This window comes from Vicugna pacos, chromosome 17 (assembly GCF_048564905.1).
Source record: "Vicugna pacos chromosome 17, VicPac4, whole genome shotgun sequence".
Taxonomy (NCBI): Eukaryota; Metazoa; Chordata; class Mammalia; order Artiodactyla; family Camelidae; genus Vicugna; species Vicugna pacos.
Genome location: NC_133003.1, coordinates 21,156,767 through 21,182,155, shown reverse-complemented (window position 1 = coordinate 21,182,155; position 25,389 = coordinate 21,156,767). Strand labels below are relative to the sequence as shown.

The window sequence follows — 25,389 nt, the reverse complement described above, 5'->3', positions numbered from 1 at the left end:
AGATAGTCCCCAGTACCTCCACCATCAGACCCTCACTGCCTCGTCCATTGGACTCCCCATTGCCTCTCCCCCTCAGACCCACTGGGCCCAGTGAAGACAGTCCATGTGACTCAAGCCAGCAGCTCATCTGTCACCATCACCTGGAATAGGGTTCCTGGTGCCACAGGATACAGGATCTCCTGGCAGCCAGGCCACGGTGGGGCAGGGGTTTTGGAAGGGACCAGAAGTTTTGGAGGGTTGTAAGGGGCAGGTCTGGGTGGAATGGGAGCAGGGATTTCTTTCTTAGGGGTCCAGGTGGGGCATTGGGAGGCAGAGTCTGGCTAGCCCTAGAGCTGACTCTATCCTTACTCCCAGGCCCAGAGAAATCCCAGTTGGTTTCTGGGGAGGCCACGTTGGCTGAAGTGGATGGGCTGGAGCCAGATACGGAGTACACGGTGCGTGTGTGGGCCCATGCGGCTGGTGTGGATGGGACCCCTGCCTCTGTGGTTGTGAGGACTGGTGAGTGGACTCTGGCCTGCTGCCAACCACATCTCATTGGCTACTCTGTCCTGCTATGTATTCCTGACTGCTCCTGCAGCCCACTTCATCACTTCATCAGAGCTCTTCCCATGAATAATCTTCCCACAATGACCTACCCAACAATGAATAGGTGTCCACCCACAGTGACTTACTGGCTGCTCCACACTGACCACACCGAGGCACTGAACTTCTCCCTTTCAGGAGTTGCCTACACTGACTAACCTGTCCAGACTAACCTCACACTGACCTTCAGACCTCCTTGCACTGACTGTGCCTGTACTGCCACCCTATTCTCTGCCAGCCATCCAGTGGTCCCTGACCTCTTACCCTGCCTCTGCTTCCAGACCCTCAGCCTGTGGGCAGTGTGTCAAAGCTACAGATCATCAATGCTTCCAGTGATGTTCTGCGGATCACCTGGGTGGGGGTCACTGGAGCCACAGCCTACAGACTGGCCTGGGGCCGGAGCGAGGGTATGATTCCCTGACCCTGCCCTTGCCCTTCCTGGCTGGCATTGCCTGCTCTGGTCAACCATCCCTACCCCTGACCGTTGCCCTATGCTCACTTGGCTAGGTGGCCCCACAAGAGAGCAGATGCTCCCAGGAAATACAGACTCCGCAGAAATTCGGGGCCTCGAAGGCGGAGTCAGCTACTCAGTGCGAGTGACTGCACTTGTTGGGGACCGTGAGGGCGCACCTGTCTCCATTGTTGTCACCACGCGTAGGTGGAGCTTGGGCTGGGGAGAGCCTTTGATTGGTGACCTGGATGGTTTGGGGGGAGGGTTCGTGCTCCAGAATGGATAAGAGACCAGTGATTGGTAGTGAGCCTGTGGAGACGGGGGGGGGGGGGGGGTGGTCTTCAAGGGGAAGAGGAATGCAGCCTGGGATAGGCAGAGGAGCCGGCTGGGGGCAGTGCTTGTTCCAGGGTTGGTCTGGGATTGGTGCAGGGATTGGTGGGGGCGGAGCTTCCCTGATCCGTGCACTTTCTCTCAAGCACCTGTGGCTCCGCCAGCCCTGGAGACACTTCGCGTAGTGCAGCGAGGGGAGCACTCGCTGAGGCTGAGCTGGCAGCCGGTGCCCGGGGCACGTGGCTTCCGTCTGCGTTGGCGACCTGAGGGTAAGAGTCACCCCCAGTAGGGAGTTAAGGACCAATGGGGGCGGGCCAGGGATGGGGTTGGGGATGTGGGCTAGGTTGGCAAGGTCAGTGAAAGTGGGCAGGCTGGTGGGGTCATCATTAGTAAGGTAGGTAGAGGTCAGTGAGGTGGGCGTGTGCATTAATGCCCATCTTAGCATCTTCTCAGGTGCCTCCATCCGCACCCTCACACCTGCCCTAGGTGGCCAGGAACAGTCTCGGGTCCTGGGGCCCGAGCTCAGCAGCTATGAACTGGACAGGCTGGAGCCAGCAACCCACTACCGCATATGGCTGAGTGTCTTGGGGCCAGCTGGAGAAGGCCCCCCCTCGGAAGTGACTGCCTACACTGGTGTGTTCTTCCCCCTACTGATGACCTACTCTGATTTCTTGTACCCCATGACCCCGAGTGACTCCTCCTATAGCCCTCCTACCAGTCCTGACCTAGGGTGATCCCAGCATGACCTTCCTTCACTGAGATGAATCTGCCTCTAGATCTGCTTAGATCTTTCCCCTCTGGGTTCTCAGGACACAGACTCTGATCCCTGATCTTTGACTCCTCTTTCAGAGTCGCCTCGTGTCCCAAGCACTGAATTGCGTGTGGTGGACACCTCAATCGACTCAGTAACTCTGGCCTGGACCCCAGTGTCTGGGGTATCCAGCTACATCCTATCCTGGCGGCCACTTAGAGGCCCTGACCAAGGTGAAAGGGAGGCCAGGATTGGGGTGGGCTGGCAGTTGGGGCTCCATGGAGGGTTTCCTGTTTAACTGAGTTCTGTCCTCTGTAGAATTGCCTGTGGCCTCACAGACACTTCCTGGGGTCTTGAACTCCCAGCGGGTGACAGGGCTAGAGCCTGGAACCTCCTACATCTTTTCCCTGACACCTGTCCGGGAAGGTGTACAGGGTCGTGAGGCCTCTGTCACACACAACCCAGGTATGGGGGTGCACAGTGGAGAAGCCTAAGAAGATAGGTAAATGGGCCGACTGCTTCAGTAACTAAGCTGCTTTCCTGCAGTGTGTCCCCAAGGCCTGATGGATGTGGTCTTCCTGCTGCATACCACTCGAGACAATGCTCATCGTGCAGAGGCTGTGAGGGGAGCCCTGGAGCGTCTGGTGTTTGCACTTGGGCCTCTTGGGCCGCAGGCAGTGCAGGTTTGGCCCTACAGGCAGCCAGACCCCTACCTGGCCCTGCCCATCCCAGGCTCCATACCAGCTCCCATTTCCCTGCCCCCCTACTGGTCCAGGCCTTTCTCCCAGCCCTTCCGCATGCTCAGATCTTCTTTCTTGCTGGTTGGCTCCCTGTCTTACCATCACTGCTGACCCCCTCACAGTTTAGGTTTAGTCGCGTACCCTGGGCTCTGTGTCTCCTCCCAGGCTCTGTGTCCCCATCCCTGCTCTGTCATCCTCCCCAGACTTTGTGTTCCCCCTACACCAGGTTGGCCTCCTGTCCTACAGTCACCGGCCTTCCCCACTGTTCTCACTGAATAGCTCCCATGACCTTGGTGTCATTCTGCAAAAGATCCGCAACATCCCCTACATGGACCCAAGTGGGAACAACCTGGGTAAAGACTACAGTGGACATAGACTCTTGGGGCTTCCCCACTGGGAGCTTGGTGGCCCTGGGTTCTGACATGTCCTTTCTCCCAGGCACAGCTGTGGTTACAGCTCACAGATACCTGTTGGCACCAGATGCTCCTGGGCGCCGCCGGCACGTGCCTGGGGTGATGGTTCTGCTGGTGGATGAGCCCTTGAGAGGTGACATCTTTAGCCCTATCCGTGAGGCCCAGGCTGCTGGTGAGGAGCAGGGTTGGTGGAGATGGGGCCTGGGAATAGGGTTGGCCTCAGCAGGGTTGTCATACAGGCTGTCGGACCCTTCCTTAGGGCTCAAAGTGATGATGCTGGGCCTGGCGGGAGCTGACCAAGAGCAGCTGCGTCGCCTGGTGCCAGGCATGGACCCTGTCCAGACCTTCTTTGCTGTGGATGATGGTCTAAGCTTGGACCGAGCAGTCAGTAGTCTGGCAACAGCCCTGTGTCAGACAGCTTTGACCACCCAGGTTAGGAAGGGGCCTCTGGGGGTGATGGAGACTCTGGGGGTGATGGAGAAGAGGAGGTGTGGGAGGCTCTTGGTAGAACTGCCTAGCCTCAAGGAGACCCTGTGTCCACAGCCACAGCCAGAGCCTTGCTCGGTGCATTGTCCAAAGGTAAGTGTGCAGGGTTGGGTGGGTGGCTGAGGGCCCCTTTTGGGATGAGCTGCCCTGACCCTTGTCCAACATGTCTTTCCCTAGGGTCAGAAGGGGGAACCTGGAGAGATGGTGAGTGGCCCTGGTTGGGGGTAGAAAATGGGTTGTGGGGCTCAGTGGGGCAGGGGAAGGTCAGCAGCACAGGGCTCACTGATCACCCTTCCTAGGGCCTGAAAGGACAAGCTGGGCCTCCCGGACCCCCCGGCCTGCCGGTGAGTGCCTCCCCTCACCTGTCCTCTGTACCCTGACCGATGTACTGCCTCCTTACCCGCTCTCTCCTTTCAGGGCAGGATCGGTGTTCCTGGCCCCCAGGGGCCTCCTGGAAGAAGCATTGCAAAGGGCGAGAGGGTGAGTGTAGAGACCGTTGAGGCTCCCCTTAGAGTCTCCTTGAAGGTTCCTCGGGATTTTTAGAAGAGAGAAGAAAAAGGCAGAGTTAGAACCACAGGGTTTTCCTAGGAGCCTAAATGGACATTGTAAACCACAACAAAGATTTGGGGAAGGGTCTGAAGTAGAGGGGGGCAGGTGGGGTTTCAACATCTCCTGGAGAGCCTGGCTGGAAGTTCTAAGTCCGAGAGGTGGGAAATGGCATTGGCCTCATGGCCACCCTTGTGTCTGAGGTTAGGCTCCATTCAGCTCACTGCTCCACCCTCAACAACACTTAGGGGCCTATGGGGTGAGGAGTCCAGGTGAAGAATAGTTGAGGCTCCTCCATCAAACCAGGGGCACTGGGCAGAGGGTCCCTTCCTGTCCTGACCTCTTTGCTTCCTTAGGGTTTCCCTGGGGCAGATGGGCCTCCAGGCAGCCCTGGCCGCCCTGGGACTCCTGGAACCCCCGGCCCAAAGGTGAGCAAGCCTTGGCCTCGCAGGTCACATGGTAGGACACTGCCTGAGTGGGTGGGGTGGTCTGATTGGTCTGACTCTGGTCTCCATTTCAGGGCTCCCCAGGGTGGCCGGGCCCTCGTGGAGAACCTGTAAGTTGCTCTCCCCCCAGGGTCTTCCCAGAGTTCTTTCTGCCGGGTGGGGATCTGGGGTGATGAAGCAAGGATGGTCCATGGGGGCCTGCCCTAAAATGCACAGACCAATTATTACCCTTTGCTCTGTTTCGTCCTCAGGGAGAACGAGGGCCTCGAGGCCCGAAGGGGGAGCCGGTAGGTGAAGGGAAGAGGGAGGGAGCCAAGCTGGGATGTCCCATGGAAGAGCGGGGTTGCCTGAGGCCAGGCACTGTGCAGGGCCTAAGGCGTGATAAGGAACAGCTAGGGATCTCTAGGGGCTCCTCCCACCTTTTTTTTGTTTGTTTGTTTGTTTTTGTTTTTTAGGAGGAGGGCTTCTCCCACCTTAGGGTTCCCATACCCTAATTCCTGCCCTCTGTTTTCTGTCCTGCAGGGAGAGCCTGGACAAGTCATTGGAAGCGAGGGACCAGGGCTCCCTGGGCGGAAAGGGGACTCTGGACCACCGGTAAGTTTTAGATTACGAGGAGGCAAGTGACATATGGTGGGGGAACCATTAGGGGGGCGAGAGTAGGGATCTATGGGTTTGTACTTTATGCTTTGTCTCTTCCATCAGGGCCCCCCTGGATCTCGTGGCCCACTGGGGGACCCAGGACCCCGTGGTCCCCCAGGACTACCTGGAACATCAGTGAAGGTGACAGCATGATTACCACATGGTCTCATCACCTCCATGTGATCCAGTGACCTGGTGATCCCTGACCCTGTTTGAACCCACACAACCCCTACTGGTCACTCTGAACCCACATGGCCTCTTGACCACCCCCCATCCGCAACCCCTCAATTCTTCTATGACTTTTGTAATCCAATTTGACCCCACAACCCTCATTCCTCCCGATATCTTGGGGACTGGAGGTGTGGTCTAGGGTCATGGGTCATGATCTGTCTTTCAGGGTGACAAAGGTGATCGTGGGGAGAGGGTAAGTGAGGGCAAGGTATGCTGGGATGGCTTAGAGTTGAATTCTCTCTGGCCATCCCCTGACCTGCTGTTCTTTCCCAGGGTCCCCCTGGACCAGGTGATGGTGCTGCTCTAGGGGAGCCTGGGCTGCCGGTGAGGGAGCCTTGAGGCTCTGCAGGGGACACTGGGGGACCTGCTGAGGGATGTGGGTAGAGGAGCTGGGGGCTCTGCTGGGGCAGTGGGTGGATGCTGGACCTCACTTTAAAACTCACAGTTTTACTTACTTTCTCCTAGGGTCTTCCTGGAAGTCCTGGACCCCAAGGCCCAGTTGGCCCCTCTGGAGAAAAAGGAGAAAAGGTGGGAGACCTCACTTCTTGGTGCCCTAGTTCTGGGGGGGGTCTGGGTGCTGGGGGTAGGGTCTCCTACCCATCTGTTTCTCCTTCAGGGCGACTGTGAGGATGGAGCCCCAGGCCTCCCAGGGCAACCTGGGACCCCGGGTGAGCGGGTGAGTATGGGGGCCAGGGGTTCTGAGTGTGGTGGGCATAGCTCCACCCTGACCCTCAGCCATCAGTCCTCTACTCCATCCTTATGCCCAAACCCAAATCTCTGAACGCCTTTCAGGGCCTACGGGGACTTCCTGGAGATGCTGGCCCCAAAGTAAGTGTCATTTTGGGAGAGGTCAGATATGAGGGGTGACACACTGGGACCCCAATAGGATTAGGAGAGTTGGGAGGATCAGGAGATAAGGGTTCTTTCCAGATCAGAGGTTGTGGTTTCAGAGGTGGATGGTTGGAGTTTGAGAGACCTTGTCTGGGGTTCTACAGTCATGGCCCCTTTCCCATCTCTCTCCCCTCAGGGTGACCAAGGACTGAAAGGGGCTGTGGGTGAGACTGGGGAGAAGGTAAGTGAAGCCTTGGGGGCTCTCAGGGCCCTAGAGGGTCAGGGCCCAGATTCGGCTCTGACCCATTGTGTTCCAACAGGGCGAACGCGGATCCCCTGGCCCAGTGGGACCCCAGGTGAGCTATTGACCCCCATGCCAGTGCCATCTAACCTGGGTTGTATGCCCCCTCCTGGTTTTGACTTGTCGTCCCTGACCTCCACTACCCCTGCCCCTCCACCCCATCTCACATGACTCCTAATCTCGCTGATGCAGGCTTTAACCCTCAACCCCAGGGAACCATTTTTAGCTTTCTTACCCTGCTTAACCGACCTTGACTTCCACTGATCTGGTGTCTCTCCTCCTGCTGAGTGTGACCCTTGCCAACCTAAATTCTGATCTTCTGTGATCCCCACCCCAGCCTCTAGCCCTTCAGCCATAATGCCCCTGCCCCTGCCCACCTGGATCAGCATTTCTGCTCCTCTTTCCCAGGGACCACCGGGAGTTGCTGGACGTCCTGGAGCTGAGGGTCCTGAAGTGAGTGTGTAACTGTGGTGGGACCAGGAGTGGGGCTTTCATGTGTCCCTCCCCTCCTGGGCTCACGCTTTCTCCATGTGCAGGGGCCACCAGGACCCACTGGCCACCGAGGAGAGAAGGTGGGTCATGGATGGGCTGGGGATCTGTCCCCTCCAGTGCCAGGGTTTGTGGCAGATGGGGTACTAGGACCTTGGGTTTCTAGGTGTGTCCGTGACCACCCCTCCCCTCCCCGCTATCCTTTCTCCACAGGGGGAGCCTGGTCGCCCTGGAGACCCTGCAGTGGTGAGTGAAGGGAGGGTGGGGCTCTGAGTATAGCACAGCCCCTTGAGCCTTGACTTGTCTAGAAACCAGTGATCCAGGCTGTGACTCGATAACCTCGGGACCTGGGCAGACTCAGAGCTCTGTGGCTCTCCTTATGCTATAACACGTCTTCCAACTCCTGGCTGCAATCCTGTGACCCCATGACCACCGTACAGGTCGTAAGCCCTTTGTAATCCCTGCCCTCCTCCCAGCGGTGATCCTGTGACCTCTGAGCAGAGACTTCTAGTTCTGTATAACCCCAACCCTAATCAAGGCTGTGGTACTATGATCCCTAGGGGGGACCAAGCCATGTCTCTCCTGTTTGTTTTCAGGGACCGATAGGTGCTGGAGCCAAAGGAGAGAAGGCAAGTCTGGCGAGAGTGAAGGGAGGCTGTTACAGGTTGAGCTCAAGGTCGTGGGGCCTACCTAGAGGCCCCTGGAGGTCATGAGGGTTATGGCATGATTGTTGGCTGGTGGGGGTCACAGAGCCTGGGGCTGACACTGATGGTCTTTGTCACCTCTAGGGAGATGTGGGGCCGGCTGGGCCCAAAGGAGCTACTGGAGTCAAAGGAGAGCGGGTGAGTGCAGGGAAGTGTTTAGGGGGTAGGGCAGGTGAAGGTTGTGTCTCCTGACCTCTGACCCCTCCTCCCACAGGGCCCACCTGGCTTGGTTCTTCCTGGAGACCCTGGCCCCAAGGGAGACCCTGGAGACCGGGTGAGTAACAGTGGGGAAAGGGGGTGTGACAGAAGGAGATGAGGTGGTGTCTGAGACTAAGCCCTGTCCTCCCTCCCCATGCACTGCAGGGTCCCATCGGCCTCACTGGCAGAGCAGGACCCCCAGTGAGTACCTGTGATCTTGGGTAATATCACGATTTCTGGGGTCATCTCCCCTCAAGGGCTGGCTGGATGTGCAGCTTCACTCTTGCCTCCTCCACAGGGTGACTCGGGGCCTCCTGGAGAGAAGGGAGACCCTGGGCGGCCTGGTTCCTCAGGTCCTGTCGGCCCCCGAGGACGAGATGTAAGAGGACTGGACTGGGGGAGCTCTGGGGGATGGGGAGTAGGGTATTGCTGACATCATTCAGGGTTTGAGGACCAGGGCTGACTCTCATGTCTCACAGGGTGAAGTTGGAGAGAAAGGTGACGAGGGTCCCCCGGTGAGACTCCTTCCTGCTGTGGTTTCTGATCCTTTACCCTTGAACTGTGATCCCAGTGGGCTGGGGGCTCCACCAGGTTGTCCAGTCCATCCTCCTGCTTCTTGTCCAGTTAATGCCCAGGACCTTCTCTGCCGCCACTCCCTGAGTTAGCTTGAGACTAACTTGCTTGCTCAATGTGGTGTTCTCTCCATCACCAGGGTGACCCAGGTTTGCCTGGAAAAGCTGGCGAGCGTGGCCTTCGGGTGAGGCTTGGCAGGGAGAAGTAAGGGAAGTGATGGGAAACTCTGAGGGGAGAAAGGCTGATGGGAGAGTCTGGAGGGAGGTTGTGGTGGTGGGAAACTCTGGCATGGGTTTCAGGGTGATGGAGAACCTGGGGCAGTATGGGGTGTCATGGGGGAATCTACAAAATGCTGAGAAGGTCTGTCTCAGAAGAGCTGCTCTTTTCAGGGGGCACCTGGAGCTCGGGGGCCTGTGGGTGAGAAGGGAGACCAGGGAGATCCTGGAGAGGATGGACGAAATGTAAGTCCTGACCTCTGACCCCAACCTCAGCTTCAATCCCCAACCATCTGATTCCCAGCCCCTGAACCTGCCACCCCAGCCCTGCAATGCTAAACCCTCACAGTTTTCATTTCCTGTGACCCCTTTGTCACAACCCCCAAAGGCCACCAGGATCCCCATGAGTCCTTAGGGTGAGTCCAAAGCTCCCCAAACTGTTGTTGCTTCTTCTTTGGGACCCTGACCCTCTGACTTTCTGCAGGGGAGTCCTGGACTACCTGGACCCAAGGGCGACCGTGGGGAGTCGGTGAGTAGTTCTGTGTTCCGGGCTTGGTAGGGATGGAAGATTTCCAGTGCCCGTCTGGTCAGCACTTCCATAAAGGGCCTGGAGGTCATGGTAGGGAGCCGCGGTGGCCACCTCCAGGCCTGACCTGCCTTCTGGGGTTGGCATTGTGGTGCTTCAGGGAATCTGGGAGCAGAGTTGAGACTGGGGCAAACCTGAGCTGTGTCCTGGGGCCTTTGAGCTCCTGTTGACTATGATTATTTCCTTCCCCAGGGTCCCCCAGGACCCCCTGGACGGCTGGTAAGGGTTGAGTGGATCTAATCCTCTGTCATCTCCCTCACCTGCCTGTGCTGGCTTTGCACAGTGTCCCCTTATCCCTTCCATTGTCTCCCTCCGACCTCTCCCTCTGCCCCCTGGTATCTTCATTGATCTTGCAGCTCTATCTCCCGTCCCTAGCCCACTTCCCCTAGTTAAATAATTCTTCTCACTCGCCATTCCCCCCACAGGTGGACACGGGACTTGGAGCCGGAGAGAAGGTATCAGGTTCTGGGGGTGGAGTGAAGTTGTGAGCCTAGGAAAAGCATCTCAGTGCCCCCACGACAGGTTCTACCTCGGGCATGCCTGTGGCCCCGGTGCTGTTCCCTCAACACGCTTGTCTCTGCCACAGGGAGAGCCTGGGGACCGTGGACAGGAGGGTCCTCGAGGACCCAAGGGTGACCCCGGCCCCCCTGGAGCCTCTGGGGAGAGGGTGAGTGTGGCTGGTCCTGTTGGGGACGTGTGGGCCTGGGAACGCCTGCTCTGATTTCTTCCTCCCCATCTGCAGGGCATCAGTGGACTTCGGGGGCCCCCAGGCCCACAGGTGAGTGACGCACTTTGCCCATCAGCCTAAGTCCCCATCTTGTCCTCACCTCTCACTGACCTTGTTCCCTTCAGGGGGACCCAGGTGTTCGAGGCCCAGTAGGAGAAAAGGTGAGAGAGCTGTGGAGCCCTGTTTTGGATGGTGAGCCTGGTCTCTCAGATCCAGCCCTTTGAAGCCTCTTACTATGCTTTTCCTCAGGGTGACCGAGGCCCCCCTGGCCTGGATGGCCGCAGTGGGCTGGATGGGAAACCAGGAGCCCCTGGCCCCCCTGGGCTGCAGGTGAATTGTGGTGGTCTCTACCTGGTCACATCCCTTCCCTTGTCCCTTTATATGAGCTCAGTCTTACCTGAGTCTTCTGGGTTTTTTTTTTTTTTTTCAAAGTTACTGTAGTGAATACTTCTTTTTTTTCTTTTTGGTGAGTGGGTAATTAGGTTTATTTATTTATTTTTTTAGAGGAGATACTGGGGATTGAACCTAGGACCTTGTGCATGCTAAGCAAACGCTCTACCATTTGAGCTGTACCCTCCTCCCTGCTGGATCTTGATGAACTTTGGGGCCAGATGGGTTACGTGTCTCCCCCTAGTACCCCGCCTGGGTGGGGGATGTTACTGTCTGGCAAGCCTTGGGTTCACAGAAATTAGTGGCCCTGTCAGCAGGCAGTGCCCCTGACCCCATGACCAATGTGGACTCCCTGACTTTGAGTCTCTCCTCAGGGTGCTACGGGCAAGGCCGGGGACCCAGGGAGAGACGTAAGTAACGGGAGATATTAGGATGGAAGGTGGCTCAGGGGTCCAGCTAAACTGTAGCTGGTTGTCATAGTCACAGCGTCAGGGGGAGTTGGTTCAGCCCTGTCTTTGGGAGAGTCCCATTCCCTGCAGGCAGGTTTGATTGGAGTCCTGTTTGCTAACTGTCTCCGCCTTGGAGGCTTTAGTAGGCTCCTCAGATCCTCAGGTTCTTCCCTTGGGTGTTTCAGCAGGGGGCCCCAACCCATGGGATCTCAACCTTGGGGTCTCAGTGGCACCTCTTAATTCTGAGGGAGTCTCTACACTGGAGGAGGGTCTTAGTGAGATCCTCCAAATCCATGGATGTGCCCCAGGGGCTATCTCAGTGGCCTTCTCAATCCAGCAAAGATTTTTTCCAGGGACTTCCAGGCCTCCGAGGAGAACAGGGCCTCTCTGGCCCCCCTGGCCCCCCAGGAGCACCAGTGAGTCCCACTTTCATGGTACCCTTTTGCCCCCTTACTGCCCTCACCCCATCCCTGTCTTCTCACCAATGATCTGTTCCCACAGGGAAAGCCAGGCGAGGATGGCAAGCCTGGCCTGAATGGGAAAAACGTGAGTGTCAGGATAGACATGGAGAGATGCAGACACACTGGTGTGAAGCCACATTCAGGGACACTGGAGACATGTTGACACATACACATCCCCACCCACACTCAGACACGTGCTATGATGCAGACCCGGGGCTGCATGTGGACCTCTGTAGAGACATGGTGAGGCACACATCCAAGGCTCTGACGTGTGATACATGCAGAGACATACCAACAGGTGCATTTGTATCCACGGTCACTCATATACATATGGCCACACATATTGAGATGCACACAGGACTCACAGATGCCAAGACACACAGGCAATTCATAATTTTGCTTGGTCTGATGTGAGTCCTCTGCCTGCAGGGAGAACCTGGGGACCCTGGCGAAGACGGGAGGAAGGTAAAGCCCCTCGCTTGGAGTCTGCTCTGGCTCAGACTGGGGCCGTGTCTGAAGCACCCTTGTCTTCCTTAGGGAGAGAAGGGAGATTTGGGCCTCCCTGGGAGAGAAGTGAGTACTGGCATCTTCTGTAACCTCTGAACCATGACCCTGACCCTGTGACTCTGTGGCTCCACTCTTTTCTGGGGTCTCTGGGTCCTGATGCTGGCTGCATCTTCCACAGGGTCGTGATGGCCCCAAGGGTGAGCGTGGAGCTCCTGGCAGCCCTGGACTCCAGGGCCCCCCAGGCCTTCCGGGGCAGGTCGGCCCTCCGGGCCAGGTGAGTGTCCAGGGTGGTTCCAGGAGGGGCTATTATGTTGCCGTCAAATACCTTCCTGGGACACCGTGATCCTGTGTGACCTCTGTGTTCTGTCGCATCTCAGGGCTTTCCTGGCATTCCGGGAAATTCAGGCCCCAAGGTGAGTGTGCAGACACTGGGTTGTGGGTGTGGTGAGGGGCTTCCCAGGGTGGGGGCATTTTCCCCACTGGTCATTATTTGTTCTCAGGGTGACCGTGGGGAGACTGGACCCAAAGGAGAACAGGTGAGGCCCCCACCTTTTTCCCTTGTCCAGGTAACTCTAGCACCCACATATGCACACACATGCCCACAAACTGGGTCCAGCAGCTTACCTCTCAATGTCTCCAGGGCCTCCCTGGAGAGCGTGGTCTGAGAGGAGAGCCTGGGAGCCCGCCGGTGAGTGCAGCTGGGGACCTGGTCCTTGACTGTTATTTGCGTGCCTATAGGGGCCACCTCTGTCCTCTTCCACTTGCCATGAGGCCCCACGGGTTCTGCCCTGTGTGCTTGGTCCCCTGCCCTGTTGGGATTCCTGTAGCCTACACCGAGGGGAACCTGGGCCCTGGGGACATGCCAAGGAAGGGCTTCCAGTGGACTTGAGCTCCTTCACCTGGGGGCTAAAAGGTCCTCTGGGCAAGAGGCCTGGGGAAGAGAGCATGGAGGCTGTTTTGGGGGGGCAGTGTTGGGTCTCCTCCTTTGCTGGCAGCCCCTCACCCAGTCTGTGTCCCCAGAATGTGGAGCGATTGCTGGAAAATATTGGCATCAAGGTAGGTTGTTTGGGGACTCAGCGGGGGGCTGATGGGAGCCTCATGGGGCAAATTATGCCCACAGGGCCAGGCCAGCACATGGGTGGCTGCAGTAATGGGTGTGTTCTTCTGACCCCTCACTGTCACTCAGACGTCTGCACTGCGGGAAATTGTGGAGACCTGGGATGAGAGCTCTGGCAGCTTCCTGCCTGTGCCTGAACGGCGTCGCGGCCCCAAGGGGGACCCAGGGGAACGGGGCCCCCCAGGCAAGGAGGTGTGTGTTGGCTGCTTCCTGGGGGTGTCCTGCGAAGGATGTGGTTGACGAACCACCAGCATTAACTCTTCTCCTCCAGGGCCCCATTGGCTTTTCTGGAGACCGCGGGCCAAAGGGAGATCGTGGAGACCCTGGCCCTCAGGGGCCACCTGGCCTGTCCCTTGGGGAGAGGGGTCCCCCTGGACCTCCTGGCCTTGCCGGGGAGCCTGGGAAGCCTGGTATTCCTGGGCTCCCAGGCCGGGCTGGGAGTGTGGGAGAGGCAGGAAGACCAGGAGAGAGGGTGAGCCTGGGGGCTGCCTGGGGTGGCCGGGGATATGGGTCAGGAAGGAGCGGGACTCCCCATGGGCATAGCCCCCACCCTGTTATTTGCACTTCAGGGAGAACGGGGAGAGAAAGGAGAACGTGGAGAACAGGTGAGCTCGGGGCCTTCATAGGGAGGGATTGCCTGTGGGCTGTGCAGGGACAGCCACCCATTTCCTCCTTTTGTGCAGGGCAGAGACGGCCCTCCTGGCCTCCCTGGACCCCCCGGGCCCCCTGGCCCCAAGGTGATCACCTCAGCCCTGCCCTAGGCCTTTGGCTGCTGTCCCCAAGACACCACCATTGGCTTGGACTGCAGAAACTCCATGTGGTGACTCTGACTCCATAACCCTCTGGGACATTGTGAACTGGGATGACCCCTCCAGGTCTCTGTGGCAGACACATCTCTTCCCTGTGACTTTCTGCTTATAGGTGACCATGGACGAGGCAGGTTCTGGACTCCCTAGAGAACAAGGACCCCCTGGGCTCAAGGGCGCTAAGGTCAGTGTGTGGGATCAATCTCGGGGTCACCCCCTACTGGGGTACCAAGGCCCAGCTTGATGTGTCATCTCCACAGGGGGAGCCAGGCAGTGAAGGTGACCGAGGCCCCAAAGGAGACAGGGTGAGACCTCCCATCCCACCACGTTTCCCCTCCTCTGCGGGGGCATGGCAGGTTGGCATGTACGTGGGTACGTGGCAATGATGGAGGCTCAGGGCACGATACTCTGCTTGCAGGGTGTGCCAGGCATCAAGGGAGACCGGGGAGAGCCTGGACAGAGGGGTCAGGATGGCAGCCCGGTGAGTCCTCTCCTCAGGGACCACACATGTGCAGGCACATGGCTCTTACTTGCGTTGCCTGGACTGGAGTCTGCCCTGCCTGGGACTGTCCCAGGGAAGCCAGGATGGGGAAATGAGGACAGTGTGGCCTTAAATGTGTTCTCTCTAGGGTCTACCAGGAGAGCGTGGTGTGGCTGGGCCTGAAGGGAAGCCGGTGAGTGGTGGCAGGAACAGCCTGGCCCAAGCTCTGGGAAACAGCCACCCTCTGCTGTGTGCTGGCTGCTGTGTGCACACATCACAAGTGACCAGTGATGGGGGTGTGGTGCCTGGGTGCCGGGTGTGAGTGCAGATGCATGATAGATGTGTGTGCACAGGCCTGTGTGTGTTATTCATCGGAGCGGTCCACCGGTACAGAGTGACTTGTGCCTGGGAGAGGTGGAAGTGCAGAAGTGGAAGCCCAGAGAGGTGGGGTGGCAGAAGTGGGTGCCCCAAGCAAAGGCTTCCAGAGGACAGCAACAGGCCCAAGTGAACCCACTGAGTCTCAGCAGCCCCTTTCTCTATCCAGGGTCCTCAAGGTCTGAGGGGAACCCCTGGCCCAGTGGTGAGTATCCCAGAATCTTTACCCCAGTGCCCAACCCCTACAATGGGCAGTACTGCCTACATTTCCTCGGTGGGGTGGGACTGGCTCCCCCTCATCTGGCTCTTCCTGCCTCCCATAGGGTGGCCACGGAGACCCTGGACCGCCTGGTGCCCCGGTGAGTGATGGGGAAGCACCGCTAGGTGGGGTAGGACAGATATTGGTCCCCACTGTTGAACCAGGCCTTGTTTAAGTTAGTTCCAGAGTCCACATGGATAACTCTGACCCTTGTTCCTTGCCCTTGACACTTTTTTCTAGGGTCTTGCTGGCCCGTCAGGACCCCAGGGACCTTCTGGCCTAAAGGTGAGTATAGACATGTGTGGGTGTGTGTCTGGAAGGAGGAGGCAGCTTAGAGCAGCCTGTCTGCGCCAGGATAACACCTGCCTACCTCTGGGGATGTCATTGCCCTGCAGTGTGCATATGCACCAAAGTACCCCTTCCAATGTGAGCTCCGCTTTGGACGGGGCCTGAGGAGCCTCTCGTCCGTCTGTGGGGTCATTCAGTCTCTGGGTTTTCGGCAGGGGGAGCCCGGAGAGACAGGCCCACCAGGACGCGTAAGTGGCCCAGTCCTTGGGGTAGTCATGGGGGAATGGGGGGGGAGTTGGCAGTGCCCTGAACTTTTGCTTCCCCCAGGGCCTGCCTGGACCAACTGGACCTGTGGGACTTCCTGGCCCCCCTGGTCCTTCAGGCCTTGTGGTGAGTGAGGCCCCTGCAGGGACATATCTCTTCCCTCTGGGTCCCATGCTCTCCATGTCCCTCTCACATCTGACTTGTTTCCTTCAGGGTCCTCAAGGGGCACCAGGTTTGCCTGGACAAGTGGTGAGTCCTGGGGGTGGGGGTCAGAGCTGGACTCTAGAGGTCAGGGTCAGCGGGCAGGCCCTTGACAGAGCTCTCCCCTCTCAGGGGGAGACAGGGAAGCCGGGAGCGCCAGGTCGTGACGGTGTCAGTGGAAAAGATGGAGACAGAGGAGCCCCTGGTGTGCCGGTGTGTGTTCTGGGGGGAGCAGGCCTGTGATGGGGCCCTGTGCCCAGCCATGTGCCTGGAGGAAGAAGAAGGCCAGGGCAGAGTGGTGGAGAGGCACTGAGTTCCACCCACCATTCTGTCATAGGGGTCCCCAGGTCTGCCTGGCCCTGTTGGACCTAAAGGAGAGTCTGGACCCATGGGGACCCCTGGACAGGTGATTTTTAATCCTGACCCCCACCTTCTGCAGCAGCTTCTTAGCCCCACACCCCCAGCCTAGTTTGGGGCTTCCATCAGGATGGCAGGGTCGGGGTGCGGAGAAGGTGAGAGGCCCAGTGACCCACCAGGTGTTCCCCACAGGCTGTGGTCGGGCCCCCTGGAGCAAAGGGAGAGAAGGTGAGTGTATGGGAGGCCGGGGGTAGGGGCAAGTAGTTGGGGCTGAGGAATCCCACTGACCCCTCTCCCTTGTCAGGGAGCTCCTGGAGGCCTTGCTGGAGACCTGGTGGGAGAGCCGGTGAGTGTGGACCCTCCACAGTGTAGCTCACCCACCCCTGAGACCCTCACCTTCCATAATACAACCCACATTTGACTGGGGCCTCATGCTCCCTCTTTGGGTCTCACCATCTGTGACCCTGACACCCACATTGCCCTCTGACCTCTGTCTCCACAGGGAGCCAAAGGTGACCGAGGACTGCCAGGGCCTCGGGGTGAGAAGGTGAGGTGGGACCTGGCCCCAGAGCCTAAGCACTGGGCTACAGTTGAGTGACCGGACAGCCTCATCACCCTTTCTCTGCAGGGTGAAGCCGGCCGTGTGGGAGAGCCTGGAGACCCTGGTGAAGATGTGAGTCTGGGGTCTGGGCGAGTCTTAGTCTGGCTTGAGGAGTGTGGTCGTGGATGTGAGGGACCATTCCTGGGCCTGTCTCAGTTCCTGTTCTTGTCTGCGTTCCTGTATAGCTGCACTCATGTCCTTGGTCACATATGTCTGTGGTTACCTCTGAGCTTCCCTCTGACTGTGCGCTCAGGAGTCTGTGGTCACCTCTGGGCTCTCCAGGAATGTTTTTGGGCTACACCTAAGCTCTGGGTTCATGTTCCTACTCTCTCAAGCGCGGTTTATGTTGTTTTTTCAGGGTCAGAAAGGGGCTCCAGGACCCAAAGGTCAAAAGGTACGTGTGCCCTAAAGCATCCCTGCCGGGAGTCATGGTCCTGAGACTCCCTGAGCCTAATCTGATCCCTCTTTCCCTTGAAGGGTGACCCAGGAGTTGCAGTCCAGGGGCCCCCTGGACCAGTTGGTCCTCCAGGTCTGAAGGTAAGTCAATGCCCTGTTACTAGTGGTAGAGGGAGCAGCTTGGGGGGTAACCCTGGAGGTGAGAGGAAGAGGGTATTCTGGGGCTAGGCCTGGGAAAGGGTCCTGCTGGGGCCACTCCTCTCTTTGCTATCTCTGTTCCAGGGAGACTTAGGCCCCCCTGGACCTCCTGGTGCTCCTGGGATTGTGGGATTCCCTGGTCAGACAGGCCCTCGAGGAGAAATGGGTCAGCCGGGCCCCAGCGGAGAGCGGGTAAGGGTGCTAGGGCACATGTGGGGACTTGGTGATTTCAGGACCTCTGGCTCTGGTCCAGGTGAGGAGGAGAAGGGGGCCCAGGCCTGGCTTCGGGGCTCCTAGTCTTGGGGGAACAGCAGGGGAGAAAGGTTCCCAAGTCACCCTTTGCCTGTCATCTCATTTTTCCGGTAGGGTCTGGCAGGCCTCCCAGGGAGAGAGGGAGCCCCAGGCCCCTCAGGGCCACCTGGACCACCAGGGTCAGCGGTGAGTAGAAATGCACCAGTGCCCATCTCTGATTCCTGTGTGTTGGAGTCTGTCCATGTGGGGGTTTATGTGTAGCTGGGTGTGTGTGTGCCTTTGAGGGACACAGGACCCTCACCTCTTTCTGCCCACAGGGAGCACTTGGCGCCCCTGGACTCAAAGGAGACAAGGTAGATGGGACAATGCTATTGGCTCTCTCCTGTACCCCTGTCACCCTCTCCAGCCTCCACTGACCTCCATCACCCCACCTCCAACCTCCACCAACCTCCCATGACCCTCTGTCCCCCACTGCTTCCCCTCACTGATCCCCTGTGTCCTGTTGATCTCCAGGGAGACCCTGGAGCAGGGCTGCCCGGGGCCCGAGGCGAGCATGGGGAGCCAGGTGTCCGGGTGCGTATGTTCTGCTCTGCCACCAGGGCCATTGCTGGGAGCCACCTCAGGGCTCCCTTCATCAAGGCTCTTGCCTCTGATTTCCAACTTCTGAGTCACTGAACCTAATGTCATTATCCAGGGTGAAGATGGCCGCCCTGGCCTGGAGGGACCACGAGGACTCCTGGTGGGTCCCCTTGGGGAAAGTGCTGTGGGTGTGACTCAGCTCAGTCCCCTACCTGTGCCCTCTGTGCCCTCAGGACATTCTGCAGCCTTCAGCATCCCTCTGGTTTTTGTCTGCTCACTGGTCTTTGTCTCTCCTGTTCCCCCAGTCCCCATTGGTCCTCCCCTGCCCCCTGAGCTGTCTCCGTGCTAGTTCCCCGAAATTCCCTTAGCTCACTGTCTTCTTCTCTCTTACAGGGCCCCCCAGGCAGCCGGGGGGAGCGTGGGGAGAAGGTAAGGATGTGGGGAAGAGGCCTCTGGGATGAGTGTGTGCAGGGATGGATCCTATAATCATGATTTGGTGTTTCTCTGTTTGGGTGAAACTCACACTCTTCAACTTAATAGGGTGACGCTGGACCCCCAGGGCTAAAGGGTGACAAGGTGAGTGTGGGCATAGGGGAGGGCAGGTGCAGGGAACTCAGGGTGCTCCTGACTTCTCTGACTGCCCCTGTCCACTCAGGGTGACTCAGCTGTGATTATGGGGCCTCCAGGGCCACGGGGTGCCAAGGGGGACATGGTGAGTGGGCCTGGTCCATGGGCAGATGGGGTCTCCCTTGGATGTGGAGGAGCTTTTGGGGAGACAAGGCTGGGAGATCTGAGAGTTCAAATCCTCAGAGGGTAAGGAGCTTCCAGCCCCTGACCCTGATTTCCCACACTGACCCAGGGTGAACGAGGGCCTCGGGGCATAGATGGTGACAAAGGACCTCGGGGAGACAGTGGGGACCCTGGAGAGAAGGTATGGGGAAGAGGGTGGGGTATTGTATACGGGGTCAGGAGGGGGGTTCTGCAGGCTGTGGGGCTCTCTGGAGGGTCTGTGAGGACAGGAGGGGAGGATGGGAGAGGGGGGCTTTCTGGGGGTCAGAGGGGAGGGGGTTCTGTGGAGTGGCTGAGAGGATGGGGGCTCTATGGAGGGTTCGGGGCCTCAGTGTGAGGTCAAAAGGGGAGTCTGTGGACTGGGGCTCTAGGAGAGGCCCTGTGCCAACAGGAGGGGGCTCCTTGGTTGTCAGGGGTACTCCAGATAGGTTTGGGAGCCAGGAGTAAAGAGAGACTAGCAGGAATCTGGGGGTCCTGCGGTGAGGAATGAATGCCTCCATGGGCTCCAGTGCCCAGCTCCAGCCTGCTGAGGCCTGGGCAGGAAGGGAAGGGGCTGCTGGGGGCAGTCGGAGAGCAGCACTGGTAAGCTTTGCCCCAGCTGGTAGGTTCCAGGCACGCTCCAAGCCTCCAGCCTGGCCTGGTGCTGATTGTGTACCGGTCACTCCCACAGGGCGCCAAGGGAGAGCCTGGTGACAAGGGCTCAGTCGGGTTGCTGGGAGCACGTGGACTCACGGGACCCAAGGCAAGTCCTGCCCCAGGTGCAGACTCAGAGCCACATGTCACACACACCTGTCCCAGGGGTGTCCTCTGAGCATTGGACGGTTCCCAGCCTCCCTTGACATTGGCCACTTGTGTGTTCACATGGGGTCTGTGTGCACCCTGGGTCCTGGCTGCAAGTCACTGAGTGGCTACACATGCAGCAGACAGGCCAGCTTAGGGGACAGCCACATTGAAGGGCCATCCTCCCCTATCTGTGTTTCCCACAGGGAGAGCCTGGTGCTGCTGGGATCCCTGGTGACCCGGTAAGACACCCCTGCTCCTACAGGGACCCCTGGTCCCCCCCCCATCCTCATGTGGTAGCCTTTGACCTTATAGGGAATCAGTAGCATCACATTGCCCAGGGGCCCCTATGATGGTTCCTCCCACGTGGTGACCCTGCTCACGGTGACCCTTATCCCCATAGAAAACCCTGCCCTTCCATTGGCTCTGGTCCCCAGTGGTAACTCTCACCCCCGTGGTGTTCCCTGTCCATTACATCCAGAGTAATGCCCTTTGATCCCTCACTGACCTCCCCTGACCTCACACTGATCCTTTTTGCCCCAGGGATCCCCAGGAAAGGATGGAGCCCCTGGTGTCCGAGGAGACAAAGGAGATGTTGGCTTTATGGGTCCCCGGGGCCTCAAGGTGAGAAAGGGACTGGTTTTTTACCCCTGGTCAGGAGGGCCTAATGTTGGAGGGTGAGGTATATGGGGTCACAGGTCAGTTATCTGGGCTCAGATGTTGGGAGTATCCATGGTTGTATGTGAGGTGTTAGGTCAGAGGCTGGAGGATCTAAGGCCAGTTTGGAGAGTGGTTTCAGGGTCAACGGGTTATAGGGTAAGTTATCTGGAAGTCACTTTTTCACTTCTTTTGTCCTTCAGGGTGAACGGGGGATTAAGGGAGCCTGTGGTCTGGATGGAGAGAAGGGAGATAAGGTACAGGGGTGATGGGGGGTGTGGGCTGAGATGTAGGGGGCTATGGGGCCTGGGGCCTAATGTGGACCCTTCCACCTGATGCCAACAGGGAGAAGCAGGTCCCTCGGGTCGCCCGGGGCTGGCAGGACGCAAAGGAGACATGGTGAGTGTGGGGCACCCCCAGAGTGAGGAGAGAATGGGTGAGCCAGGGCCTGGCTAATGTCTTCTCTTCTCCAGGGGGAGCCAGGTGTCCCGGGCCAGTCAGGGGCCCCTGGGAAGGAGGGCCTGATCGGTCCCAAGGTATGGCGTCTCTCAACAGTGGACATTGTGGGGGGTTGGGACTGGGTAGGGAAGGGCACGGTAAGGTTGTGGAGGTTTTAGGTCAAGGAAGGTTGTGGTAAGTTGGGACATTGAGGGGTGGAGTGGGGCTGGTCTTGAGGTTTCAGGGTGGATTGGGATCACAGTGGAGATTTAGGATTAGGGGATGAGAGGTAGAGCAAGTGGGGACAGGTGCCTCAGGGCTCAGGGGTTACAGTGGGTAGGGTCAGTGGAGGAGGCTGGTGTGTCAGTGTGAAGGAAGTAGGTAGAGGCAGAGCAAGGGATGTCACAGTGGGGTCGGGGTCATGGGGATCATGGCAGATTGAGGGTCTCAGGCTCAGGTGCTTGAGGTTGTGAGCATTGGGCCTGGGGGGCTTATGGGGGTTCAGCTGAGGGAGGCCAGGGCAGAGGGTCTCTCATGCTTCTTTGTTTCTAGGGTGATCGAGGCTTTGATGGGCAGCCAGGACCCAAGGGTGACCAGGGTGAGAAAGGGGAGCGGGTAAGTTGAGGCCAAGGTCATGGTAAACTAAGGGGATTGTACTCTTTGGAATTGAGGTCATCTTTGGAAGCTCTGATCACTGACCCTGACCTATTTCTCCCCAGGGACCCCCAGGAATTGGAGGCTTCCCAGGTCCCAGAGGCAATGATGGCTCCAGTGGTCCCCCTGGGCCACCTGGCAGTGTTGGTCCCAAAGGCCCTGAAGGACTTCAGGGCCAGAAGGTGAGGGGTCCTGACTCTGATTCCTGACCCCTGAACCTCCATGACGCTTCCAACCTCCCTGACCTCTGACTCTGCAACCCACCCCCCAATATCCTTGCTCCAACCTCTGAACCTATGATCCCAACTTGTCCTACTTCTGATCTCCACTGCCTCTGACCCTGCTCACTCAGTCCTTGTGTCTGACAGGGTGAGCGAGGTCCCCCTGGAGAGAGTGTGGTGGGGGCCCCTGGGGCCCCTGGCACCCCTGGAGAGAGAGGGGAGCAGGTGAGTGGGGATTCCTGGGTTTGAAGTCAAAGGTTGGGGTGACCAGTGGTGTCCCTGAGATCAGAGGTCACAGCCTGGTCCCATCCATTGCACACAGGGGCGGCCAGGACCCCTGGGCCCCCGTGGTGAGAAGGGAGAAGCTGCACTGACAGTGAGTGTGGGGCTGCGGGGCTGGGGCCCTGCCTCCTGTACCCAATACCCTCACCCCCGGGCCTCTGACTCAGCACTGTCCTTCCGTGATCCCTGCATCATATACCCTTTGTCTTTCTGTGATCCATGGATTCTTCGTGACCCTTGTGGTCTTGATCTCCTAGGAGGATGACATTCGGGGCCTTGTGCGTCAGGAGATGAGTCAGCACTGCGGTAAGTGGGGCCCAGCCCAGAGTCTCTTGGGTCCCATCCCCACTTCATCCCAGTGCCCCTAGACAGGGGAGGCAGCATCCCCAGAACTTCCAGGGGGCAAGCAGCCAAGGAGGTGGGTGGAGATGGATGGATACACAGAAGGACACAGGTGCCTCAGGACAGACATGGTGACAGGAGACACAGGCAGAGATGGATGGACAGGTAGTGTTCTGGATGCCCAGTTTGGTCAAGTGTGTAGAAGGGGTGGAGGTGTGAGCAGAGCTGTTTCTCGGGGCCTGACATGGAGCTGGGGTGGGGTGGGGGCGCTGATGGCCCTGAGAGTCATCGGAGAGTGAAGCTCTGTCTCCCTCCATCTCTGTCTGTGCTGCTTTCACTCTGTCTCTGTGCCTGCTGGCCCCTGACCGGGTCTCTCCCTGTCTCTCTCTCTCCATCTGTGTCTCCTGCTCTCTGCCATTGTCTCTCTCCCTGCCCCTCTCTGCCCCCTCCAGCCTGCCAGGGCCAGTTTATCGCATCTGGATCACGTGAGTAGTTTTCTGTTCTTTTCTGCTCTCGAAACTTTCCTCACCCCCGCCCTGCGGTGCCCATCACCTGGGTCCTCTCAGCTGGGGCTTGGCTGGGGTGGCCACCAAGCTGACCCCAGGGCCCCTGCTCCTGGCTCCAGGACCCCTCCCAAGTTATGCTGCAGACACCGCTGGCCCCCAGCTCCATGCTGTGCCTGTGCTCCGTGTCTCTCATGCCGAGGAGGAAGGTGAGGACGGCTGGAGCCATGAGTGCGTGGGGGGCGCGCAGACATACACAGGGCTGCTCACGGGGGCAGGGCCTGTGCCACACGCGTGGGGTCCAAATGCAGGGAACACTCTTGCGCACACGCGTGGGAGACCCGTGCTGCCCGCTCTGCCCCAAGGGCCAAGGTTGGGCAGCATGAACCTGGCCCCACAGTGGCCCTGCTCACAGCACACCCCACGGTGCGTGCAGGCCGGCTGCCCCCCGAGGACGATGAGTATGAATACTCTGAGTATTCCGTGGAGGAATACCAGGACCCTGAGGCTCCATGGGATGGTGACGGTGAGAAAGGGGACTGGGCCCATAGGGATTGGGGGAGGGGCAGGCAGAGCCCATCCCTGCTGACCTCTTTGACCCCCATTAGCCCCAGACCCCTGCTCTCTTCCACTGGACGAGGGTTCCTGTACTGCCTACACCCTGCGCTGGTACCATCGAGCTATGCCAGGTGGCATGGAGGCCTGTCACCCCTTTGTCTATGGTGGCTGCGGAGGGAATGCCAACCGTTTTGGGACCCGTGAGGCCTGTGAGCGCCGCTGCCCGCCCCGGATGGCCCAGAGCCAGGGAACAGGTAGAGGCTCCCCCCAACCCCATTAGGGGCCTGGGCACTGAACCCACCCAGATCACGTCCAGGGGCAGGTCCTGGGTCAGAAGCCCTCAGACTGGGGGGCCTGAGACAGACCCCCAGAGGAAAGAGCTGACTAGAGAACCTCAGCTGTAGGTTCCCAGCATGGACCCCCTCGGGGCTCCCTCCCTGAAAGAGCTGAGGCAGGACCCCTCTCTGAGGGCACAGCCCCCACTCCCATTACGCTCCCAGCTCCCCATCCATTCTCTGCCTCATGCTTCTCTGTGCCTACGTGTTGGGTAAGGTCAGACGGCTGACGACAACTCCCAACCGGCCCGCCAGGTGCTGCCCGGAGCTGAGGCCAGAAAATGAGCTGAAGTTCAGCGTCCCCTGGAGAGGTGGTGTCTCAGCTGGACCCTGCTGTCCCTCCCCTTGGTGCTAGAAGCCTGTGTGCACGTGAGCGTGCATGAGCGTGTCCGTTATTTCAGTGATTTGTTCTGTAGGTCTAGCCTTCCCCTCTGTGGACAAACCCCCATTATGGCTCCTGCCTCCCTGGCAGATGACTCAGTGTGGGGGTGGCTGTGGGCAGTGAGTGGATGTGACTGCATCTTACCCACCCTTTGACCCAAGCCTGTGATGACATGGTGCTGATTCGGGGGGGGGGCATTAAAGCTGCTGTTTTAAAAGGCCCCTATTGTGACTGTTTGGGGAGGTGGGGGTGTCAGGAGGGCAGGTTTTCCCTGGGAGGTTGGTACTATCCTGTGTGGGTCCAGAGTCCCTCTGTCCAGCCCTGGTCACTCTCCTGTGACTCTCAGTCCCTAACTTGTCCCCAAAAGAAGTAGACAGTATAGGGGCTGAGGATATGTCCTCACTGCCCCCCAGGAGGGTATGAATCATAGGTGATGGGCTGCCTCATGCCAGGAGACAGGCCCCAGCTCTCAGCCCAGGGACTGAGGGAGATAAATGGGCCCTGAAGAGGGCAGAGGGGCAGCCACGGCGGTCCCAGCAGACCCCAGAGGAGGCTGCTACTGGTAGGACTGGGATCCGGGAGAGGGCAGGACCTTTGGGGCTGAGTGGATCTGGGGTTTGGGTCAGTGGAGGCTTCTGGAGCTGGGGGTACCCTGGGGTCTCTGGCTGTTTCTCCACCTCAGGGACCCCCCTATTCCTGCCTTTCTTTATCCTGGATCTGCTACAGGCTTTCTCAGACCTCAGTCTCCTTCTGTCCCTCTGTGTTTCTCTCCCTTTGCTTCCTTGTTTCCAGCACTATGTCTCTGGGGTGGTTTCTGTCTTTTTCTCCCAGTCTCCCTCTCTTTGGCTCCGCCTCCCTCTCATTCATCCCCATCTCTCTCCCCTTCTCCCTCTTCTCTTCCTTCCCTTTCTTCTTCCTGTTCTTCTGGTTCTTGTTCTTCCTCTTTCTCCTCCCCCATCTTTCTCTCTAAAATACATCTGCATCTAGATGTGTCTGTGGCTCTCTGTCCTGGGGTTTCTGTGTCTCTTTATCTCTTTCTCTCTCTCACTCTTTCTGTCTCTCTGACCCCTTCTCTGTCTGGCTCTGTCTTGATTTTCTGTCTCCCTCTGGCTCTCGTCTTGTCCCTTCATCTTATCTCTATCTCTGTCTGTCTCGGACCTGGCTGCTCTCATCTCTCCCTCTCAGTCTCTCAGTCTCTCTCCTTTCCTCCTCTGTCTCTGTCCATGGG

The 25,389-nt window shown here is 58.6% G+C and overlaps 1 protein-coding gene across 6 annotated transcripts in view; it reads left to right on the top strand.

The window, feature by feature from the left end:
- The window catches only part of COL7A1 (collagen type VII alpha 1 chain), a 29,962-nt gene extending 5,581 nt beyond the window's left edge, over positions 1 to 24,381 (top strand). The window contains exons 17-119 of one of the 6 annotated variants that reach the window (XM_031686586.2): positions 77 to 196; positions 355 to 498; positions 864 to 989; positions 1,090 to 1,236; positions 1,510 to 1,632; positions 1,850 to 1,996; positions 2,213 to 2,347; positions 2,433 to 2,579; positions 2,661 to 2,797; positions 3,081 to 3,207; positions 3,293 to 3,439; positions 3,527 to 3,699; positions 3,811 to 3,846; positions 3,931 to 3,957; positions 4,053 to 4,097; positions 4,171 to 4,233; positions 4,656 to 4,727; positions 4,820 to 4,855; positions 4,997 to 5,032; positions 5,268 to 5,339; positions 5,448 to 5,525; positions 5,782 to 5,808; positions 5,889 to 5,939; positions 6,081 to 6,143; positions 6,232 to 6,291; positions 6,408 to 6,443; positions 6,643 to 6,687; positions 6,767 to 6,802; positions 7,156 to 7,200; positions 7,284 to 7,319; positions 7,450 to 7,482; positions 7,833 to 7,865; positions 8,025 to 8,078; positions 8,155 to 8,214; positions 8,304 to 8,339; positions 8,437 to 8,517; positions 8,618 to 8,653; positions 8,851 to 8,895; positions 9,101 to 9,172; positions 9,411 to 9,455; positions 9,705 to 9,731; positions 9,938 to 9,967; positions 10,099 to 10,179; positions 10,255 to 10,290; positions 10,365 to 10,400; positions 10,489 to 10,569; positions 11,004 to 11,039; positions 11,432 to 11,494; positions 11,580 to 11,624; positions 11,969 to 12,004; positions 12,077 to 12,112; positions 12,225 to 12,320; positions 12,424 to 12,459; positions 12,547 to 12,582; positions 12,687 to 12,734; positions 13,067 to 13,102; positions 13,233 to 13,355; positions 13,435 to 13,635; positions 13,733 to 13,768; positions 13,847 to 13,900; positions 14,085 to 14,153; positions 14,230 to 14,274; positions 14,388 to 14,450; positions 14,599 to 14,643; positions 14,995 to 15,030; positions 15,149 to 15,184; positions 15,325 to 15,369; positions 15,588 to 15,620; positions 15,700 to 15,762; positions 15,850 to 15,885; positions 15,970 to 16,050; positions 16,175 to 16,243; positions 16,387 to 16,422; positions 16,499 to 16,540; positions 16,697 to 16,741; positions 16,823 to 16,867; positions 17,154 to 17,189; positions 17,273 to 17,332; positions 17,474 to 17,581; positions 17,756 to 17,827; positions 17,959 to 17,994; positions 18,155 to 18,214; positions 18,336 to 18,380; positions 18,614 to 18,649; positions 18,761 to 18,796; positions 18,876 to 18,932; positions 19,080 to 19,151; positions 19,680 to 19,751; positions 19,996 to 20,031; positions 20,333 to 20,413; positions 20,650 to 20,703; positions 20,792 to 20,845; positions 20,920 to 20,982; positions 21,437 to 21,499; positions 21,604 to 21,720; positions 21,907 to 21,984; positions 22,082 to 22,135; positions 22,299 to 22,347; positions 22,836 to 22,868; positions 23,009 to 23,095; positions 23,323 to 23,412; positions 23,495 to 23,698; positions 24,035 to 24,381. In XM_031686586.2, the coding sequence (XP_031542446.1) occupies positions 77 to 196; positions 355 to 498; positions 864 to 989; positions 1,090 to 1,236; positions 1,510 to 1,632; positions 1,850 to 1,996; positions 2,213 to 2,347; positions 2,433 to 2,579; positions 2,661 to 2,797; positions 3,081 to 3,207; positions 3,293 to 3,439; positions 3,527 to 3,699; positions 3,811 to 3,846; positions 3,931 to 3,957; positions 4,053 to 4,097; positions 4,171 to 4,233; positions 4,656 to 4,727; positions 4,820 to 4,855; positions 4,997 to 5,032; positions 5,268 to 5,339; positions 5,448 to 5,525; positions 5,782 to 5,808; positions 5,889 to 5,939; positions 6,081 to 6,143; positions 6,232 to 6,291; positions 6,408 to 6,443; positions 6,643 to 6,687; positions 6,767 to 6,802; positions 7,156 to 7,200; positions 7,284 to 7,319; positions 7,450 to 7,482; positions 7,833 to 7,865; positions 8,025 to 8,078; positions 8,155 to 8,214; positions 8,304 to 8,339; positions 8,437 to 8,517; positions 8,618 to 8,653; positions 8,851 to 8,895; positions 9,101 to 9,172; positions 9,411 to 9,455; positions 9,705 to 9,731; positions 9,938 to 9,967; positions 10,099 to 10,179; positions 10,255 to 10,290; positions 10,365 to 10,400; positions 10,489 to 10,569; positions 11,004 to 11,039; positions 11,432 to 11,494; positions 11,580 to 11,624; positions 11,969 to 12,004; positions 12,077 to 12,112; positions 12,225 to 12,320; positions 12,424 to 12,459; positions 12,547 to 12,582; positions 12,687 to 12,734; positions 13,067 to 13,102; positions 13,233 to 13,355; positions 13,435 to 13,635; positions 13,733 to 13,768; positions 13,847 to 13,900; positions 14,085 to 14,153; positions 14,230 to 14,274; positions 14,388 to 14,450; positions 14,599 to 14,643; positions 14,995 to 15,030; positions 15,149 to 15,184; positions 15,325 to 15,369; positions 15,588 to 15,620; positions 15,700 to 15,762; positions 15,850 to 15,885; positions 15,970 to 16,050; positions 16,175 to 16,243; positions 16,387 to 16,422; positions 16,499 to 16,540; positions 16,697 to 16,741; positions 16,823 to 16,867; positions 17,154 to 17,189; positions 17,273 to 17,332; positions 17,474 to 17,581; positions 17,756 to 17,827; positions 17,959 to 17,994; positions 18,155 to 18,214; positions 18,336 to 18,380; positions 18,614 to 18,649; positions 18,761 to 18,796; positions 18,876 to 18,932; positions 19,080 to 19,151; positions 19,680 to 19,751; positions 19,996 to 20,031; positions 20,333 to 20,413; positions 20,650 to 20,703; positions 20,792 to 20,845; positions 20,920 to 20,982; positions 21,437 to 21,499; positions 21,604 to 21,720; positions 21,907 to 21,984; positions 22,082 to 22,135; positions 22,299 to 22,347; positions 22,836 to 22,868; positions 23,009 to 23,095; positions 23,323 to 23,412; positions 23,495 to 23,698; positions 24,035 to 24,051 (6,764 nt within the window). In that variant the 3' untranslated portion in view covers positions 24,052 to 24,381. Of the gene's footprint in view, positions 1 to 76; positions 197 to 354; positions 499 to 863; positions 990 to 1,089; positions 1,237 to 1,509; positions 1,633 to 1,849; positions 1,997 to 2,212; positions 2,348 to 2,432; positions 2,580 to 2,660; positions 2,798 to 3,080; positions 3,208 to 3,292; positions 3,440 to 3,526; positions 3,700 to 3,810; positions 3,847 to 3,930; positions 3,958 to 4,052; positions 4,098 to 4,170; positions 4,234 to 4,655; positions 4,728 to 4,819; positions 4,856 to 4,996; positions 5,033 to 5,267; positions 5,340 to 5,447; positions 5,526 to 5,781; positions 5,809 to 5,888; positions 5,940 to 6,080; positions 6,144 to 6,231; positions 6,292 to 6,407; positions 6,444 to 6,642; positions 6,688 to 6,766; positions 6,803 to 7,155; positions 7,201 to 7,283; positions 7,320 to 7,449; positions 7,483 to 7,832; positions 7,866 to 8,024; positions 8,079 to 8,154; positions 8,215 to 8,303; positions 8,340 to 8,436; positions 8,518 to 8,617; positions 8,654 to 8,850; positions 8,896 to 9,100; positions 9,173 to 9,410; positions 9,456 to 9,704; positions 9,732 to 9,937; positions 9,968 to 10,098; positions 10,180 to 10,254; positions 10,291 to 10,364; positions 10,401 to 10,488; positions 10,570 to 11,003; positions 11,040 to 11,431; positions 11,495 to 11,579; positions 11,625 to 11,968; positions 12,005 to 12,076; positions 12,113 to 12,224; positions 12,321 to 12,423; positions 12,460 to 12,546; positions 12,583 to 12,686; positions 12,735 to 13,066; positions 13,103 to 13,232; positions 13,356 to 13,434; positions 13,636 to 13,732; positions 13,769 to 13,846; positions 13,901 to 14,084; positions 14,154 to 14,229; positions 14,275 to 14,387; positions 14,451 to 14,598; positions 14,644 to 14,994; positions 15,031 to 15,148; positions 15,185 to 15,324; positions 15,370 to 15,587; positions 15,621 to 15,699; positions 15,763 to 15,849; positions 15,886 to 15,969; positions 16,051 to 16,174; positions 16,244 to 16,386; positions 16,423 to 16,498; positions 16,541 to 16,696; positions 16,742 to 16,822; positions 16,868 to 17,153; positions 17,190 to 17,272; positions 17,333 to 17,473; positions 17,582 to 17,755; positions 17,828 to 17,958; positions 17,995 to 18,154; positions 18,215 to 18,335; positions 18,381 to 18,613; positions 18,650 to 18,760; positions 18,797 to 18,875; positions 18,933 to 19,079; positions 19,152 to 19,679; positions 19,752 to 19,995; positions 20,032 to 20,332; positions 20,414 to 20,649; positions 20,704 to 20,791; positions 20,846 to 20,919; positions 20,983 to 21,436; positions 21,500 to 21,603; positions 21,721 to 21,906; positions 21,985 to 22,081; positions 22,136 to 22,298; positions 22,348 to 22,835; positions 22,869 to 23,008; positions 23,096 to 23,286; positions 23,413 to 23,494; positions 23,699 to 23,996 lie in introns of all 6 variants that reach the window. The other 5 variants (XM_015234961.3, XM_072941217.1, XM_031686585.2 and 2 more) reach the window with 5 other exon arrangements.
- The last annotated feature ends 1,008 nt before the right edge of the window (positions 24,382 to 25,389 follow it).